This window comes from Pipistrellus kuhlii, unplaced genomic scaffold (genome assembly GCF_014108245.1).
Source record: "Pipistrellus kuhlii isolate mPipKuh1 unplaced genomic scaffold, mPipKuh1.p scaffold_m20_p_5, whole genome shotgun sequence".
Lineage (NCBI taxonomy): Eukaryota > Metazoa > Chordata > Mammalia > Chiroptera > Vespertilionidae > Pipistrellus > Pipistrellus kuhlii.
In genome coordinates, this window is record NW_023425551.1 from 13,504,176 (window position 1) to 13,522,802 (window position 18,627).

Genomic DNA, 18,627 nt, shown 5'->3' on the forward strand with positions numbered 1-18,627 from the left:
TCCCACCTTGAATAGTTTTGGAGGTTTAGCAGTAATTTGTCACTGAAAAGACCTTTCTTTTCTTTTTTCTTTTTTTCTTTTCTTAAATTAGTGTCTTTTTTTATTGTCTAAAGTTTTACATGCCTCCTTTTTTCCCAACTGACCCCCACTCCCCTACCATTCTCAACCCGGGCAAGCCTGTGTCTGTGTCCATTTCTTTTCATAGTCTGATATTCTCAGTTATTTCATAATATCCCATACATTTGTGTGCAAACATATAGTCACATAGAACTAAATCCACAGGGTGAAGAGTGTGAAACAATTTCATGAATGAGGATGATGATAATTTCAGAGTCACTGCCAATAGCCAATGCCGTTTGAATATTGTAGATTGCTTTATAAACAGATGTGTCAGACCCAGGGTCTCTCTTAAAATTTAAAACCACATAAAGAGGGGTTGCAACGTACTATTTATCTTCTACCCACAATATTTACGTTCACCAAGAATTCTATGAGGACTTACATGCTATAATGTTTCCATATCGGTTTTTTGCTCTATTTTGGTCTTTTTTTGCTACATCCCAAGATGCTGACTGTCCTTCAAAGAAGCTCTAGGAAAAAAAAAAATTAACAAGCAGACTGAATTTAATTCCTTTTCATGCATCAGGTTTATCTGTTGTGAAGACCAAAACAGTAATAGCCACTTTTTCAGGGAGGAAGTCCTATGGTAGTAAACAAGTTCCATTTCAGAACAAAGCTTATTTGTTGGATTCCTACTTGTTCATCTTGGATTGCACTGAATTCAAATGAAGGACAAGAAACAATTTTAGGGGGGGGGGGGAGGCTTTAAAATTATTTCAAATTTAAGATTGCTATAACTTTGTGAGAAAAGCATCAAAAACTTCAAAACTACTTTTAATGAGTTATCTTTCAAGTGTGTTTCCTTTAACATTTATAACAGGTACAAAGCCACACTTGTTTTCCCCACAATTATTCATTAAATCATGTGCAATACACCACATTTCAGTTTCTTTGAAGATCATGAAAAGCACGGAGTCTGTGCAAGAGACCATATGAAAATTAAAAAAAAGTCACCATCTCCAAGAATTTTGGAACAGATGAATTTGTTGATTGGTTTAATTGCCATATGTAGCAATTTAAAATATGGGTATAGCTTTCCTTTTTGCAGAAAAGCTTTAACTTTGCTCAACACAGGAAATGGGGTCTTCAAAGAGTCAACGGTCTTTGAAGTGAGGTACACAGGAATACAAGGAAATGAACAAAAAGAACCAGTGCTGGCAGCATATTATAATTCCTTGCACTATTTCGTTACCACAGAACAGTGTTTCCGGCATACATCTAAAACCAACTTTTGAAATTCAAAGATAATTATATTCCCTCCCAAACTAAGTTATACAAGCAATAATCTAGAAATACGATGTAGCATTTAGAGAATTCTTCGTGGAGTTGAATGCATTTTGAATGCAAAGAAAATTAGGGCTTGAATTCTTTCATCTTAAATGTGCATTTTGGTGGTACAATCAAGGAGATGCATGTATGGTGATACATGCATGGTAATAATGCATGGTGGTGCATATACGGTGGTACACGTGTGGTGGCACATGTATGGTGGCACATGTGTGGTATATGTATGGCGATGTATGCATGGTTGTACACATATGATAGTGTATGTATGGGGTGCATGCATGGCGGCACATGTATGGTGCATACATGGTGGTGTGTGTATGGTGGTACATGTGTGCTGGTGTATGTATTGTGGTGCATGGATGGTAATGCCCATGTGGTGGTGTGTGTATGGTAGTGGAAGAGCTTCCTTCTCCACATCATACTGATATTTCTCAGTAGGTAAGTGTGGCAAAGGAACTGTTTCCTTTTTGCTATCGTAATGATTAATTTAAATCGCTTCTCTTGTAGTTTCCTGGTATTTTTGTTTGAGCAGGAAAGGGAAACAAGAAAGAAGAGTCTCTCATATCCTTCTTTTGGCTTCTGAACATTTGGATTTGTAGTGCTCTGTTTTTTCCTCTCAGTTACACTCCACAATAACGCTCAAAACAAAACTAAGAATGACAAGTAGTACATGCAGAACACAAAGCTTCCTCTCATTTCTCAACAGAAGGTCAACAAAGAGGCAGAGAAGTACCTACTGACTAAGTCATTTGAATGACAGAACCTGGGAACCATTGTATGTAATGATATAATGAAACCCAAGATATCTTGCTACACACTTGACTTTTCATGCAAACACAGGATTAGTGTCTAGAGTTATGTTACGGGGAGGGGATTTGTTAAAGTTCCCTGAGTATGATAGTTAGAAATAACATTTAACATAATACAGAAACTTTCACCTCATATTCCTCTTTGAACCCATAGCTGTCTGATGTCTTCATGAGATTAATGTGCTGCAGTAAATCGGCCACCCTGATGGCTGGGTGCAGCTGTCCCGTCTGGTAAGGGGATTCTGTCCCCTCACACAGGTAGCGAGGTACATCAAGAAGGCGACTGGACTCTGCTGTAGCACTGTGGTTCTCATCTGGCATTTTTCAGATTCAAGAACATTAAAGAGAAGACAAAGTTATCTTGTTTAATATATATATCAATGCACAGATTTTTAAGATCTCAAGATCTTTCTGGTAACAGGAAGAAAGGAAAGAAATAGAGTAGAGGTCTAGGGCAGCATCCCCATAAAGATAAAGCCTTCCACATCAGCTCAAGGTACGAGGTCAGAGTACACATGTTTATTTCAACAAGGCAAGTACATATATTTATGCTGTGAGGTGTAGAGAGACATCTAGTCCACTTTTAAAAAGTATAGTGGGAGATTCTGCTGGCTTCTCCCTCTTCTCTGTGTCTGCACTCACAGCAGTATAGAGTAGGAACAGAAAATCAAGTCAACTGGGGAGGTGTTTTCATTGCTGATTAAAATAAACAGTCTCCTTCTCAGCCACAAGCCAAACTCCCCGTAGGCAACCCATACCCTCAGGGCTGTTCTTCTTGCCCTGGTGGCCTTACTATGCCCAACCACTTGGGACTTCTCCCCATGGCACCCCAGCCTGGAAAACAAGGGCATTCTACAGAATCATCTCTGAACCCTTTACGTCTGCCAGCCAGGTCCCTTGCATATTTATACACAATCTCTACCCACTTGGTTTTATTATTATTGTTGTTGCTTCGATTGCTAATATATTTGGACTCTTCTGGCCTCCGTATGAAAGAAACTAGCCTATGTCTCTGGGCAAAATATGTAGTAGGCACTTCCTCTGAAATTCTTCCCTGGACCACCCAGGCTGGGCTTCACAGCGCCTGCTTTACATTCTCATGGACTCTTTTTCTACATTCATGTATTTTATCTTTTAATAATTTGTTTACTGTTTTTTTCTTCATTAAACTCTAAACACTGATAGGGTAGACACAGAGTCATTTTTTAAAAATTCATTCCTAGTGCCTGGTGCAAAGCAGTCAATAAACATTTCAATAACTGAATTCGTTAAAACCAGTTGGTTCCCTTACCACCCACAGTTAAACACAGGCCCCCTCCCAATTGTGCTAATAGCTTAAAATGAAAAGAAACTTTAAGCATCTTTCTGTCATAACAAGGAAGAAAAAAAAAAAAAAACAAGAACATTTTACCTATGAAGAATAATTATTATTTTAATGACCATAGTTCTAATCATTACAATGAGAAAAAGCATGCGTAGAGGTATCACATTTAAACTTACCACTTTAAAAAAATGGTTTAAGGGGCGTTACTTTGAAAAGCATTATACTGCCATGCTCATTAACAGAAGAGAAAGTACACTCTTAGGGGAACTTTTGTTTTTAATGGTAACGCATACTGTAGAGAACAATATTTAATTAACAGTGAAACATATTTCAAATGCTGGTACGTTTGCCTGTTCTATCACCAACTCTACAGATAGGATATGGCAAAAAATGAATTGTTGTCCCCATGATAAACATTTTTTCTTCCTGGAGAAGGAAAAAACAAAACAAAAGAACCCCACAATCAGATTTGTATGCTTCTATAATTTAGCTTGATTGCATTTACGTTACTTTCGCTTATCAGGCTGAATGCAATTTTTTTTTTCTTTCTCATTTACTTCTAAAATACCACAATGCATCAAAAACACCCCTGGTGGATTCTGCTGAGACCTAACCACCCAACTGAATTAATGCCCTTAAGTTAGGTTGTGCCCACCCCTCTAGACACAAACATTTTATAGCGAACATAACTCATGAGATTTTCTTCTTCCTCAATTGATCTATCTTTGCTAAAATATTACAGTGGATAGACTGACAGAGAGAATATAGACATCTCTCCAGTACAGTTAATCAAAAGCTACTGATCTGGGCGCTACTGAGCTCAAGAGGAGACAGGACAGATAATGTCAGTGAGGCGGAATGCAATCACCTCAGCTGCTCTGTGGGCAGCCCCGGCGCTCACGTCAGACTTGTGGGGGCAGCAGAACTCTGCCATAGCAAAAGGCTCAGTGAGAACACAGAACTCACCCACATCCTAAACCTCCCGTAACTACCTTCCAGTATGAAATGCCTTTTGTTTTGCATTAAGCTTTAACACAGTAGTACAACGAGAAGCATTCTTTAAAATAATCACATATGAATTATTAATCTCCAAACATTTCTGCCTCATTAAACTGCCTCATTAAACCACCTCATAATGTGACTAGTAGGGGGAGTACATGTACTAATCATTATCCTTATTGCACATTTAAGAATAATAGCTTCAAGTATTTCTTTGATGGAAAGGTTCTTCTAGAGTTCTTTGCAATACACTTACCAGTTATAGGGACTTTAACCCAGAGAAGCAGTAAAACACAAAAGAACAAATATACGAATTAATACGAAAAGTTTCTAAGCTCTTTTAAAATCAGCAAGTAGACGTTAATATCAAGCAATGTTTGAAATGACTTCAAAATTGCTTCCTAAACACAAAATCAGTTGGATGCAAAACAACTGTAAACATCATGACTTCATGAGTGATGAAAAATGCAAGTCATTTTTACATCTGATGTGATTAATGGGAGTTAGCTTTTCAACAGCAAATACATATATATTTAAATTAAACAACCCAACTTTCAAAGTGAAATAAAATGCATAACGGCTATTTATATGAACAGGTTTGATGACTCTAGTGTGTTAATTCTAGCCTTCCTTTAACATAAATATTCCTTTTCACAGGGAAAGCTATTATGATAACCTTTTAAACTTTATAGTTTGTAAAAACTCACATATATTGCATCATTTTCTCTTTTAAAAAACTGTGGAAAGGTACTGTAGGAATTATTACCTCTTTTACAGATGAGAAAGCAAATATGAAAGATACAGTATTTTCATGAGTCTCTGAGTCCACAAGAGGACTGAGACTTGGACCCAAATCTAAATGTTCTTAAAATATTACTGTAATCACTTTTTAAGATTTAGGCAGCTGATATTTTTCCAGTGAGTTGTTAATATTTTAATTGAATTTTACTTATTAATTTGATGTTGACAGCCTTCTAAAATGCTCAAAAAAGATGACATTTCAAAGGCTTTTGGTGCCTTCACAATGATCAAGATTCCTGACTTCCCCCCAATGGTCAAGCTACCCCGTGGGACAAATTCCCCAGTTCACTTCCCTGCCATTATTTGGTGTGGACATTTAAGGGAGAGTTCAATCAGCAACAGAGAACACTGGCTTCAGGATTCCTGTACAATATATATTCTTTATATTACAAAATTATAACTTTAAATATTTTAGTGAAAAAGGTGTATTTTACTTAACTGCATTAGCGGAACTATTTGAAAATGTTATGAAAAACTAACTGAATGCTGAATATATGCATAATAAAACATGCATAAAATATAAGCTAAAGTTTTATGTTCACAAGAAATTTAAATATAAAATAAGAAATCTGCTAATGTTTAAGACACATTTTTCTGGTAATTTCTACATTTCTTTGGGTAAATCTGAAATATCAGAAACACTGGGTTAAAAATGATATATAACTTGTGAACATCATAAGCAAGATGGTCATGAATCATTCGTGTGAAATCAGTCAAGGAATAGAATACAAATTGAATTGAAACTCATTCTATTCTTAAATCTGTAATTAAATTAAAAATTAATGTAATTTTACATCTGAAAAGAACTTATTTATCACTCATAATACCAATTGTCTTAGATGTTATATAATAATTATAAAATTAGGAGGATTTAGAAAATCGCTTCCCATCAGATAGATTTTTACATATAAAAAAATTATTCTGGTAGCACTGGTCCCTGTGCATTTTGGTTCATTCTACTAACCTGCATAAATAAACATAAGTCCTATATTAAGCACCACAGTACTTTTGCTGCAAATCTAATGGAACCAAAAATTAATGAATACATTGCTTTAGAAAAGCACACCTTACTAATTTGAAATCCACTAGATCTGACAGGATTTATCACAGTTGTTCTCTTTGATAAGGTGATAGCTATATATTTTAAATCAAGTTGCTTTCTGCACTGGGAATAATTACTCTGCTGACAAAGTTATAACCATGCAAGGAGGTGTGATCCATGCAGAAATGATGATAAAGAATTAGGGCCTCACCTAACACAGCGGTCGGCACAAGTGGATCATTGGGCACTGTATAGGAAAACAAAGCTCATGAAGGAACATGTTGCCCTAAAGTTGTTCCCTTTAAAATAGAGTTATGTTCTCTTAAGAAGTATCATTATTAAACTTTCTTTGGTTACTATAACCCGAAAAAGTAAAATTCTCTTTCAGTTGGGTTATTGTAAAACATCAAGAGAGAAAGGTGCATCTATAATTATAGTTCAGTACTCAGTTTAATTTAAAAAGCAAGGAATATTCAACTTGACATTATAAAGTTTCTAAAATGGGGCGGGGGGGATCCCATGTATTTTAGATCTAGCAAGTGCAGGGTACTTGAAGAAATAATCCTATCTAATGAAAGAGTAATATGCAAATTGACCATCACTCCAACACACAAGATGGCTGCCCCCATGTGGACACAAGATGCTATTGTAGGATGGCAAGCAGGGGAGGGAAGTTGTGGGCAATCAGGCCTCAGGGGAGGGCAGTTAGGGGTAACTGGGCCAGCAGAGGGAGGGCAGTTGGGGGTGACTAGGCCTGCAGGGGAGAACAGTTGGGGGGAACCCAGGCCTGCATGGGGGGGAGGGGGGGAGGAAGTTTTGGGAACCAGGCCTGTAGGGAAGGGCAGTTGGGGGTAACCAGGTCTTCAGGGGAGGGCAGTTAGGGGGGGCCCCAAGCCTACAGGGGAGGGCAATTGAGGGAAAACAGGCCAGCATGGGAGAGCAGTTAGGGGCAACCAGGCCTGCAGGGGAGGGCAATTGGAGGAAACTAGGCCTGCAGGGGAGGGCAGTTAGGTGTGACCAGGCTGGCAGGGGAGGGCAGTTAGGGGCAATCGGGCCAGCAGTTAGGCATCTATCAGGCTGGCAGGGGAGTGGTTAGGGGGTGATCAGGCTGGCAGGTAGAAGTGGTTAGGAGCAATCAGGCAGGCAGGCAGGCAGGCAGGTGTCTGGTTGGGAGCCAGCAGTCCTAGATTGTGAGAGGGATGTCCGACTGCCCGTGTAGACCTGATCCCACTGGGCAGTCAGACATCCCTTGAGGGGTCCTAGATTGGAGAAGGTGCAGGCTGGGCTGAGGGACACACTCCCCCCCCCCCATGCATGAATTTCATGCACCAGGCCTCTAGTATCTCAAGTTCATTCAAGAATTTTTTTTTTTAAGTTAACTGTGGGAATATATTTAATCATTCTTCCAAGTTCATAATATATTTACACTCCTGAATTCAAGCTTCCTAATAAGATAGGCAAAAAATAGAAAAGTTGGGGAACAAAAATGCTTTCAAATTCTTAAAGGGTTAACTATTAAATCAAGTAGTTAGATGGTAAATCTACATTTTCAGAAAAATTTACTTACAACAATATTTTACATTCTTCTCTGTCATTTATCTTATAGTGAAATAAAGATAAAATAGATAAGAAAGGCCCTATCTTGATTAAAATTAAATTCCCAATGACTATAGCATTTCTAACTTGTTTGGTTAGATACATATCAAGGGACATGATGGGTTGCATTTAGGGCTAATAATGTCTGAAAATTTTCACCAAGGTGAACATTACAGAAAAAAAAAACCATCCCTTTCTGGGAAAACGTAAATGCATACAACCTACAAACACTTTATTTTCTCTATCTTACCACAACATATGCTTATTAATATGTATAAGAAATAGTAGTTTTATTGTCTATTTTTCCCTTATACACATGTTTTTCCACTGAGGTAAGCAAACCCCTGGGATCTGTGGAAGAATGCACCTGCATATACAAGACTTAGGACAAACATGATTTTCCTTCCTCAAGCATCAATTTACTTAAGGATTTAAAGAAACAATTAAATAGTTTAACTTAGTTTTCAGTAACAAAGAACACTATAGAAAAAATATTGGAAATTTGAAGATAAATATTTGAAGATTAATATTCATTAATTACAAGGCAATTCTTCAAATCATTTGTCATTAAACAGCACTTCAGTGGAAATATCTTAAAAGTCCAGCCTTCATAGATCAACATTAGGAATTCTTAACACAGATGGGTGGATAAGGTGATAGATGAATGGCTGAATGGGTTTCACCATTCACTGCCAAACCCCTATCCAAGTAAACTTCTGAACTTCACACCAGATACTGAAGAGCATGTATATTTCTCTTTCCCCCAGCTAACTTCATATATATATATATATATATATTATTAATTTCAGAGAGGAAGGGAGAAGCAGAGAGAGACAGAAACATCAGTGATGAGAGAGAATTATCAATCGACTACCTCCTGCACATCCTTCCACCAGGGATCAAGCCTACAACCCAGGCATGTGCCCTGACTGGGAATCAAACCATGACCTTCTGGTTCATGGGTTGATGCTCAACCACTGAGCCATGCCAGCTGGGCTCAGTTAACTTTTTATTACTAAAATTCTCCAGGGGTATATAGAATATTTTAATAGAATAATTTTACCAACGCCAAAAATCTGCAGATATTCTTTCTTATCTCACAAAGAATTTTATCTTGCACAAAGGAAGACTCAAATGGAAAAATAACTATAAATCTGACATAAACTCATTTTACGTAGGCAATCAAGTATATTGAAGCAATGACATATGATTTGGTCTGAGTGGTATATACGAATATATCTTATGATGATATAGTAATAAAATTCATGCAGTTTGACATTAAAGTGAATCTACTATCAAGACTGAAAATAAGTTCTTATGAATTCCATAATATTCTCTATCGCTTTTTTTCTCTTCCCAGATGTTTCTCCCATTTCTTTTCCTTATTTTCTCTCACTATTCAAAAGACAATGTGTTGACTGCAGAGTGCATTAGACAGCCTCAAAAATCATTTATGAAAATTTTAATACTGACTGCAAGAGTGCACTAAAAAACAGCTTTAAAAATCATTTATGAAAAACTTAAAGAACTTACATCTTGGACTAAAATTATGTTGGTCCATGAAGGTGATGGAAAGAGGATCTTCCGCATGCAGAGTGCTCTGATCTGCATAGCTTCGGTCCATAGCATTCACCATGTGGGTCATCTCCTGCCGGGTGTTCCCCATAGCATCCTTGCGCTTCTTAGCGAGCTTGCTATCAAGGCAAATACAAGAGGGAAACCTCAGTGTGAAGCCTAAAGGAGAGTTGACACCAGCAGTATGTAGTTCAGAAAAGCCCCAGGATAAGGATATAGATGTGGTTTACAAATAAGTTAGGCCATAATTTCGGGAATTAAGTTCCACACTCAAACAATGCATTTTGGTTACTCTGGAACTAGTATATTTGCCATGTGAGTGTTTCAACATTCAAGCTGTCAACCCAAACCTCTTATTTCTTATATTTTATCATTAAAATGAAGTATTATAAAATATAACTACACTTTATAACAACCATATGTGAATATTTCCTTATTAGAGCTATTTAAGAAAAATGTAAGCTAAATCTAATTTTTGGCTTTCCTCTTGGGTGATTAATTCTTTTGTCAACTTTTAGAAGTTCTTCTGAGAAATAACATGACTACTTTTTAAAGTTTATTTTGTTATACTCATGCAATTAAAATAAACAAAACAATTCCATTCTTCATTCTCTGTTTTATTATTCCGCAAAATGCAATATGTGTAGCATTAATATATTTATCAATTTATTTATAACATTAACTCAAAACTAATCTGGAGGCTTGTAAAATCAACCACAGCTAAATATAATGCAAATACAAAGGAAAATATGAAAAAGTTATATACCATATGAAAAAGTGGATGCATTACACAAATGATTATAATCTTGAATTACAGACACAGTCAAATCCTAAAAGCTTGTTTTAGAATCACATGGCAGAGTATCCACCATAGAAATGCCTTATAAAGTCAGCGAGACAAATGACTTGGAAAATAGAAGAGTTAGACTTTTCAGCTACTCAAACACTGAGATCTTTATTGTAATAACAAAGATGTGAAATACCTTATGATTCTTTGTGACTGTTACACATGAAATATGTAATAAAAACATTAAGGGTATATAAAACGTTTACATCACATTAACAAGGCGACTTAGATGATATAAATAAAGAAAGGCACTCTCAAAGCCTGTAGTAGCCAGATTATGTTTCTAAATTTATGGCAGCAGTTTATGTCGTCTCTGAAATATTCTTTAGCTGTTTTAAGAATACCACTTCTCAGCTAGATTATTAGCTAGGATATATTCTTCTGATTCTCATTAGTATCTACAAACACTTTCTTTAAAGGCTCATATAATAGTTGTATTTATGCCCCAAAGCGTTTCCTTTCAAAATTCAACCTAGCAATTCAAGAGCTACTCCTGAATAGAATTCCACCTCTTCCACCTCCCACACAGAGAATTATAATACTTAACCTCAGGGAGTTTTTACCCAACATATGAACACAGCAGATCTGACACCTAAATAAGACAGTCGGAAACTAAGCTTTAGGGAATGAAGTAGCACTTTTTAAAAGAATAATATTAATAATAGTAATGACGATAATGGCAGTACTAGTAGTAAGAAAACAATGATGAAAATATAATAAGAACTAGCACCATCACCAACAGCATTACTACCACTAACTACACCATCACAACCACTACCACCACCACCACCACCACACCACCACCATTATTAGTAATATTTGCTCTATTCATTGAAAAGTCATTATCTCTTTATTTCTAGGCGAGGCAGTAAAAATCCCCATAATAGCCTTACAGGTTTCAGACAGGAACTGTGAATGAATGCTGCTGCAGTGGGACGACACGCCCTGAAGTGTGGGGATTGCGGGAACATGGAGAGCAGTTTAGGGTAAGGTGACCAGACGTCCAGCTTTTTAACAATTTGTCCCGCGGCATTTTAAAAAGGACTTTTTTAAAACGCTGCGGGACTCAGGACAAATTGTTAAAAATCGGGACTGTCCTGTCAAAAGCGGGACGTCTGGTCACCTTAGCTTAGGGGCAATTTATCTAGGTGACTACTGGCATCTGATCCCAAAAGTGTTAAGCTTCTGACTTTTAAATGACATTGAAGGAGAAATAAGGAATCTGAATATTCATACTAAATTTCCTGATTTTTTTCCAAGAGCTTTTATTGTTTGAAAGAGTGTAGGAAGCAAGTTAAACATTAGCAGATCATATTTTGGTCTACAGACTTCTCTTTCCGAACTTACCTCTTTGATGTGATGTAGGATATTTGTTCATTGACCCACAAGGTTTTTGTACCTCTAATTTCTGGTTAACTTGCATTATGTCTCACCTCAACAGGCAGGCTTCTCTAATTCCAACCACCTGTTTCAGGTTAACTTTCCCTGCTGGGTGAGTTTCTAGCACCACGTTTTCTGCCTCTGATAACACTCATCACATATCATTGCAAATGTCCTATTAATTCTTTTTCCTACTGTGTGTTCCATACAGGGAAGAGCCATTTGTATATTCCCAGCACTTAGGGCAGTTCCTGGCACATAGCAGGCACTCCAATAAAATACTTGTTGAATGGATTAATAGGCCTGTGATATGCTTCACACTTTCCACTTGCTAATTCAGTTAGTTCTCAGATCAACCCACTGAAAAAGGCATGAGAGTTCTGACTGTAGAGATGAGTTTGTTGAGGCTCAGACAAGTTAAGTAACTTGCCCAAGGTTGTTTATCTAATAAGCAGTAAAAAATAACCTGGTTTCTTATTTCCAGTTGCTGACATCATTAAACGATATATTACAAGTGTACTATAATGTAAAGCATCTTCTTACTCTAGGAGTGAAACATTAATTGTTACAATGGGAATGCAGCACAATGTTTTGCCATTTAAAACGTTTGAAATAGCAAAAAAAAGATAGTTTAAAAAAACAACTTCCAGTCTTTGCCGGGCAAGAATAGTAAATTTGTTCCTCCAAAAATTTAAGAGATTGAATTGGATAAATGTAACATAACGTGGGATATGAGTTAAAAAGTTAAAGTTTTGAGTATGGGCAGTTCAAAGCAAATATAAAAGGCATGTTTGGACTTTGAGGCTTTTACTTTAAAATATATAATTTATATGTGTCATGATTAAGAAAAAATATGAAGCAATGAATTTGTCAAACTCATGGCAGGTAAAAGTTTTCATAGCTATGAAGGATCTTTATTTTTCAGAGTCACAAACCTTTGCTAGTTGTCAAATTGCAGGGGACTATAACCTTTGTTAGTATCTGCCAGCCAAGCATTATCAGTTTGGTTCTAATATCTTAATTCGCACAACATCTCTGGGATGTAGGCTTTAATTCAGGTAATTACAAGCAAATATAAACATCAGAGTAAGGTGTTTTAATCAAGAACTGAGCTCTCCTATGATGATGTCAATGAATGTTAGCTCAAAGATTGCATCTGGTTAACTTTTAAATTACAATCAATTTATTTCTACTTTTATCTTTAAAAATCTTTAAAAATTTAAAGTTTAGCTTCACTAGTTATATTTGAGCAGCTTTTAAAAGCATATCTCTGTGACATTCTTTCTAATTATGATTAATAATGCCAAAAGCCACACATATTACAGTATCAGTATTATGATCTACTACCAAGTGTAGAATCCTGGGATATTATCAATCCACTAAAAAGACAATTCCATTCTAACACTATCAATATATAGATAGTTAAGGGGAAGCTTTATTGGCATTCTCATAATTAAATACTTATTGATTTCTGTCCTCTTGATGCTTTGTCTCCTCTGAGCAACAAGTATATAAAATGTGCACTTCAGGGCATTGAACTGTTCTGCAGCTGCTTGAGTTTGACAGATGTGCAAATGACTTTCATCATTAAAGCATCCAGCAGCATACATTTCCGCAGGTGGAAATATGGGTGGGCTATAAAGAGGGAAAGTGCTCCATCATTGTATGAAGCGGTACAGTTAATTATCTTTGGCTTCATCCAACATGATTTAACAAGGATATTATGACCCCTCAGAATAAGCTAGGAGCATTATTAGTTTACACCTGCTTGTGTAGCAGATTTTAAGAAGCCAAACATTTATAATATTTTAAAAAGTTGGTGAAATTCTGTTATAGTCATTGAGACTCAACAAGTTTTGTTGCTAAGCTAGATTAAATTTATCTAATGAAATAAATAGTGGGGGATACATGCCCTCAGACATGCAGAATCACAGTCCTTGAGCCTAAAAGTGGCAGACCAAATAGGGATCAAGCAATGTCCGTGAACACTTGGTTGTATCATTCCTTTGGATTGGCTGTATATCCTGGCATCTAAGGTAGCAAACTGAGAATGACTAGAAAGATTGAGTTATGACACTATATATTATATATATAATACTCTCCATCCTTATCCAAACTAATTATAGGATGAACTAAGACTTTGGAAGAGAAAAGAAGATTTGTGTAGGTGGAAGGGGCTTTCCCCCACCATGGTCTTGTTTTTTAAAAATAATCTTACTTATTTTAAAAATAAACAATAATTTTTTTTCTGAATTGTTTTTTATTTATTTCTCACTACAGCATTATGAAATTACTCATTTGCTTTTGCAAGACTAAACGAACAGCTTAGATGGCCAGACCAAAGGTGTTCATTTGGAAGTTATAACCCATCATGGATTCCTGGAAATGTGGAGACAGATGTTTTCACTATCCGTCCTGATATGATTTGCATCCTGGTAAGCCACTTTTGATTGTTTTATGAATCCATCACCTGGGTCATTTTGTCAAATAGAACAGTGTTACATAAAGATAGGGATTGGTGAGTTACAACCACTATCACTGCCAGATGAGTGAGGGCTCTTATTGACAAGGTACAGGTTTGACTTAAGTAAATAAATGATGTTTTAGGCTGTAGACTAAAGCTGCTTATGGAAAACTGAAAATTTAAATTAAATGTAGCTGGACATACAGAAATACAATATCCCTTTTTAAAAAGATTAACAAAATAAGTTAATAGGTAAGCTTTATAATTTTAGAGTCCAGAAAAACATTTTTTGAAGTGTCACCAGAATTGCAAACATCCTGTTTTTTTGTTTTTGTTTTCAAAAAGGGATACTGCATCTTTAACACACGTAAAGTCGTATATCACCCATTTTCTACTTACAGGTAGTAGGAGTAAGAATAGTAGCTCCTCCTGGCAAGCAAATCACAGACAGTGGAAAAAGAGAAGCAATGGTGAATGAAAAGCGTGACTCTGTCACATTCAATAAAGCAGAAAAATGTGCGTTAAAAATAAAATGAAATAAAATAAAATTCATGTTTTTTTTTTATTTGCATTTCAATTTGCTCATGCACTGGTTAGATATCTTTTGCCATGCAATTAGACAGATATGCAATAGAAAAATAAAATGTAAAATACATAATTTGGGGGAAAAATAGCATGCTGACATTTCTTTTATAGCCAAAAAAAAATTGAAAAATTAAATGGATTGTGTATCTTCAACATGCAGTTAAGCACATCCTCCATTACCATCTAAATGTCATGAAAGATGGAACAGCTGTTATAGAACTTGTACACTGAATTGATTATTATTCTTTAGATACAAAATATATAGATCTATTAGGTTAATATAGGATATATGCAGAATGATACCTAAAATTTTATAAATAAGTCATTATATCTTAGTGGTACACAGGTACATACATATATTAAGTGAATATACATATGCACCAAACACTATAATATGTACAAAAATATGTCTACAGTAGATGTATGTGAAGATGATATCATACACAAACATTTACTGTATCGAAACATAATTTCACATTTATGTTTGGAATTATTAAAGCATCCATGCTGTGCATTTAAAATATAATACATAACCAATGAAATAATGGCATACATTTGGAAATAATTAACAGCAATTAAATTAAAAAATGGCATTGCGTTTTGAAAGATGCAATATCCCTTTTCTTAGCCTAAAAACTTACTTCATGTATACCCTTAGCTATAGAATTTCACTAAATTGAATTCCAAACCATTTCTTCACACAACCAAAAGTACACAGAATGTTTTCAACATGAGAAGTATACCTATATATGTTATTATTCCCAGTGAGGGATAAAATCTTGAGAAACCTAATCATTTCTTATAAAAATAAAGATCATTAAAGGCTAAAATGATTTGCCTTTTCATTATTTTTACTATAAATTTGTGTATTATATGGGTACCTATGTAATATATTAAAATTGTTTCCCTAAAATTGATACTATCCAATACTGTTATAATATCTAGGATTTTGTGTATGTATTATTATAATAAACATAGTTTTAATTAAATCATACAGGATACATGTGTGACACAAAATATGAGTAAAAGTCACCACAAAGTTGTTTGGATAAGTAAGAGATTCAAGAAATTTAGTTATAATGTTACATATCGGAAGGTAACATATTTAAGTATATAACTTTGTGTATAAAATTATAAAATTTACTAATCATGAAGGTGATGAGGAAGCTCTAGCATATTCTCTACCAAAAAGCAATCAATTAAAGTACAACTGTGAAAACTCTAACATTAAACATTTTGCTTGAGGCCCATGTATCTAACCATTTAAAATATGAACCAGCAAAGAATTTGCTAATTATGCAATTTTAGAGAGTTGTCAGAGCATATATACCCCTCTTCCCCAATCATGCTTCGAGACTGTTTTGGCATACTTTATAAGATTTATGTTTCAAATGATTTTGTTATTTCTAAAATAGGCCGTGAATAAGAAAGACCCTAATAACAAGTAAAACTGATTTCACCTGATTTTAACTAAGTGAGCACATAATCAGAAGCTATTTTCTTGCTCCCATGTCCAATTTGAAGTGACTGGAATAATTTTAATTGAGAAGCAAAGTTGAATTAACTCTCTAAACTGTTTAGTGTAGTTAATCCTCCAAGTATAAATTTACCCTAGAGACATATGATCTGGAGGTTATATATTCAAAAATTGTATTGATCTTAACTGGCCAATTTGTATTTCTAAAATACTTAAATCTTTCTGACTCAAATATGATGTATTTTCCAACCACATAGGTAGACAACAGCAAAAAGAGAAAGCACTCTTGGGGAAAGCACGTATGTAGCTAATTTAACACAAAACACTATAATGCATACCTAATGTTTCTAATGCAGATGTGTCTTCTCCAACATATATATCTCCAGGGGATAATTGTAAAGAGGCAATACATTAAAATAAACTCTGATGGAATTATTAAACATGTAGTATGAATCATATCTATATTGGTAATGATCTATTTTGAGTACAAAATACTAATCATCATAGACTATTATATGACTTACGTTATCATCATTTATTATATTATTTAATATAATTTATAAATTACAAACGCTTTTATATACAACACTATTTTAGGGCTATATTCTGCATGTTAATATGTTTCTAAAGTTTTTCCCAATTGTAGAATTACCTAAAACATATGACTGGAAGAATTGTGGATTTGTATTAGTTTCTGAGATGAAGTCTGACAAATGGCATATAATAAAATGGAAAAAAGTTCAAGTGATAAAAACCATACACTTTGAAATGTTTTTCAGCAGGAGTAGGCTTTAATCTACAGACTAGAGTTCATTTTAAATTCTAGTGGGTCCTAACATCTTTATATAATTCCAGAAGATATTAGTTGATAAATATAAAAGACTAATGATCCATTTTTAAATCTTGACTTTTCATATTAAAGTGCTCAAATAGTCAGTGAATATTTAATACACAACTTCACAAATAATGTTTATATTCTTCTCATACCTTATTTATAGCCAATATGTAGAAAAATAGAGTACAAAATAATTCATAGACCATAATCCAAGCATTAAGATAAATCCTTATATTCATCATTCTTAATAAATAACACTAGAAGTACAAGATAAATTAACATCTCAAGTATCTTTGCATTTGAGAAATTTTAATTCATACATTAATATCAATGTTAGTGTGACAAAAAGTAGATATTTATATCTGAAATTAAACTGCAAAGAGCCAATACAAATTTATTTTAGAAGTATGAGAAATAGACTCATGCTGACGTGGTTATAATGCAATTCTTCTAAATTCAGTTCTCTAATTTAAAAAGGTCAAGGAAACAAAAAATATTTGAAATCTCGTGACATAAATAAGTGAGTAGGACAGAATGAAAGGAGGCCTTACCTCTTTTTTACGATTAATACGACAACTAGGAGGAGGAGGATGAACACCAAAATTCCAGCGCTAATTCCTGCTATTTTCACCACTCTGTCTGTTTGCTTTGCTGGGTCTGGAATCACTTCTGGTTCTTCTGTTGCTGCTGCTAAATGAACCAAAAAAATAAGTTACTAAAAAAGCTAATTATCACAGAATGGAAATTGCACAACTCTTTAAAAAAGGTGACTTGTTTCATTTGCTTGAATGAAAATAAAAAAAAAAGAAGAAAACAAACACCTGGAAATAAAAATACTGAAGGGTGCTAAACTATACAGCATGAGATATTTACGGACAAGTTAAAAGGAAAGCTTTCTGAATAGGGGTTAACACAAAAAATAAAATAAAAATCTAGACGTAATTATCAAAGAGAATGGAGAATGGTTTTTCTCCAAATGTCCTTAAAAGTGAGACAGGGTCAGATTTAACAGAGTTATTTAGCAAACCCTCTCCACTCAAGTGCAGGGTGCTGTGCTGGTCCTTTAAGGTAGAGTCGGTGGCACTTGTCCTGGACACAAATGGTTAAATTAAATAAATGCTTAGTTTACCTGCTGAAGGTGTGAGTTTATAATATGTTGTATAAAATTTGAAAACGGATAGTTGGTTTGGGATCCAAAAAGAATAAGAAAAGTAAAATGTACATCAAGAAATAGTTCACATTCTCCTAATAAATAAAACCCAGATAATAAACTTGGAAAACAGAAATCTGAAAAGATAAATCTTAAAAAATTTTTTTTTAGAACTTCACTTTCTTACTTTCTAGAATCCACTACCATCCCCTATATACACACATATTAAAATTATAATCTTTAATTAATTTACAAACTCTAGTAAAACTCTGAAGACATTTCCTTGTACCTTATTTACTTATTTTTATGTACATTTTACATATAAAAATTGAGGTT

General features: G+C 34.7%; 1 protein-coding gene across 7 annotated transcripts in view; it reads right to left on the reverse strand.

The window, feature by feature from the left end:
- Positions 1 to 18,627, reverse strand: part of PTPRK (protein tyrosine phosphatase receptor type K) — a 452,587-nt gene that overhangs the window by 24,357 nt on the left and 409,603 nt on the right. For 2 of the 7 annotated variants that reach the window (XM_045572991.1, XM_045572994.1), the window contains exons 14-19: positions 17,693 to 17,831; positions 9,512 to 9,672; positions 6,594 to 6,629; positions 4,796 to 4,807; positions 2,346 to 2,530; positions 503 to 590 (exon numbers count right to left, since the gene is read on the reverse strand). In XM_045572991.1, the coding sequence (XP_045428947.1) occupies positions 503 to 590; positions 2,346 to 2,530; positions 4,796 to 4,807; positions 6,594 to 6,629; positions 9,512 to 9,672; positions 17,693 to 17,831 (621 nt within the window). The remainder of the gene's footprint in view (positions 1 to 502; positions 591 to 2,345; positions 2,531 to 4,795; positions 4,808 to 6,593; positions 6,630 to 9,511; positions 9,673 to 17,692; positions 17,832 to 18,627) is intronic. The other 5 variants (XM_036414972.2, XM_045572995.1, XM_045572992.1 and 2 more) reach the window with 4 other exon arrangements.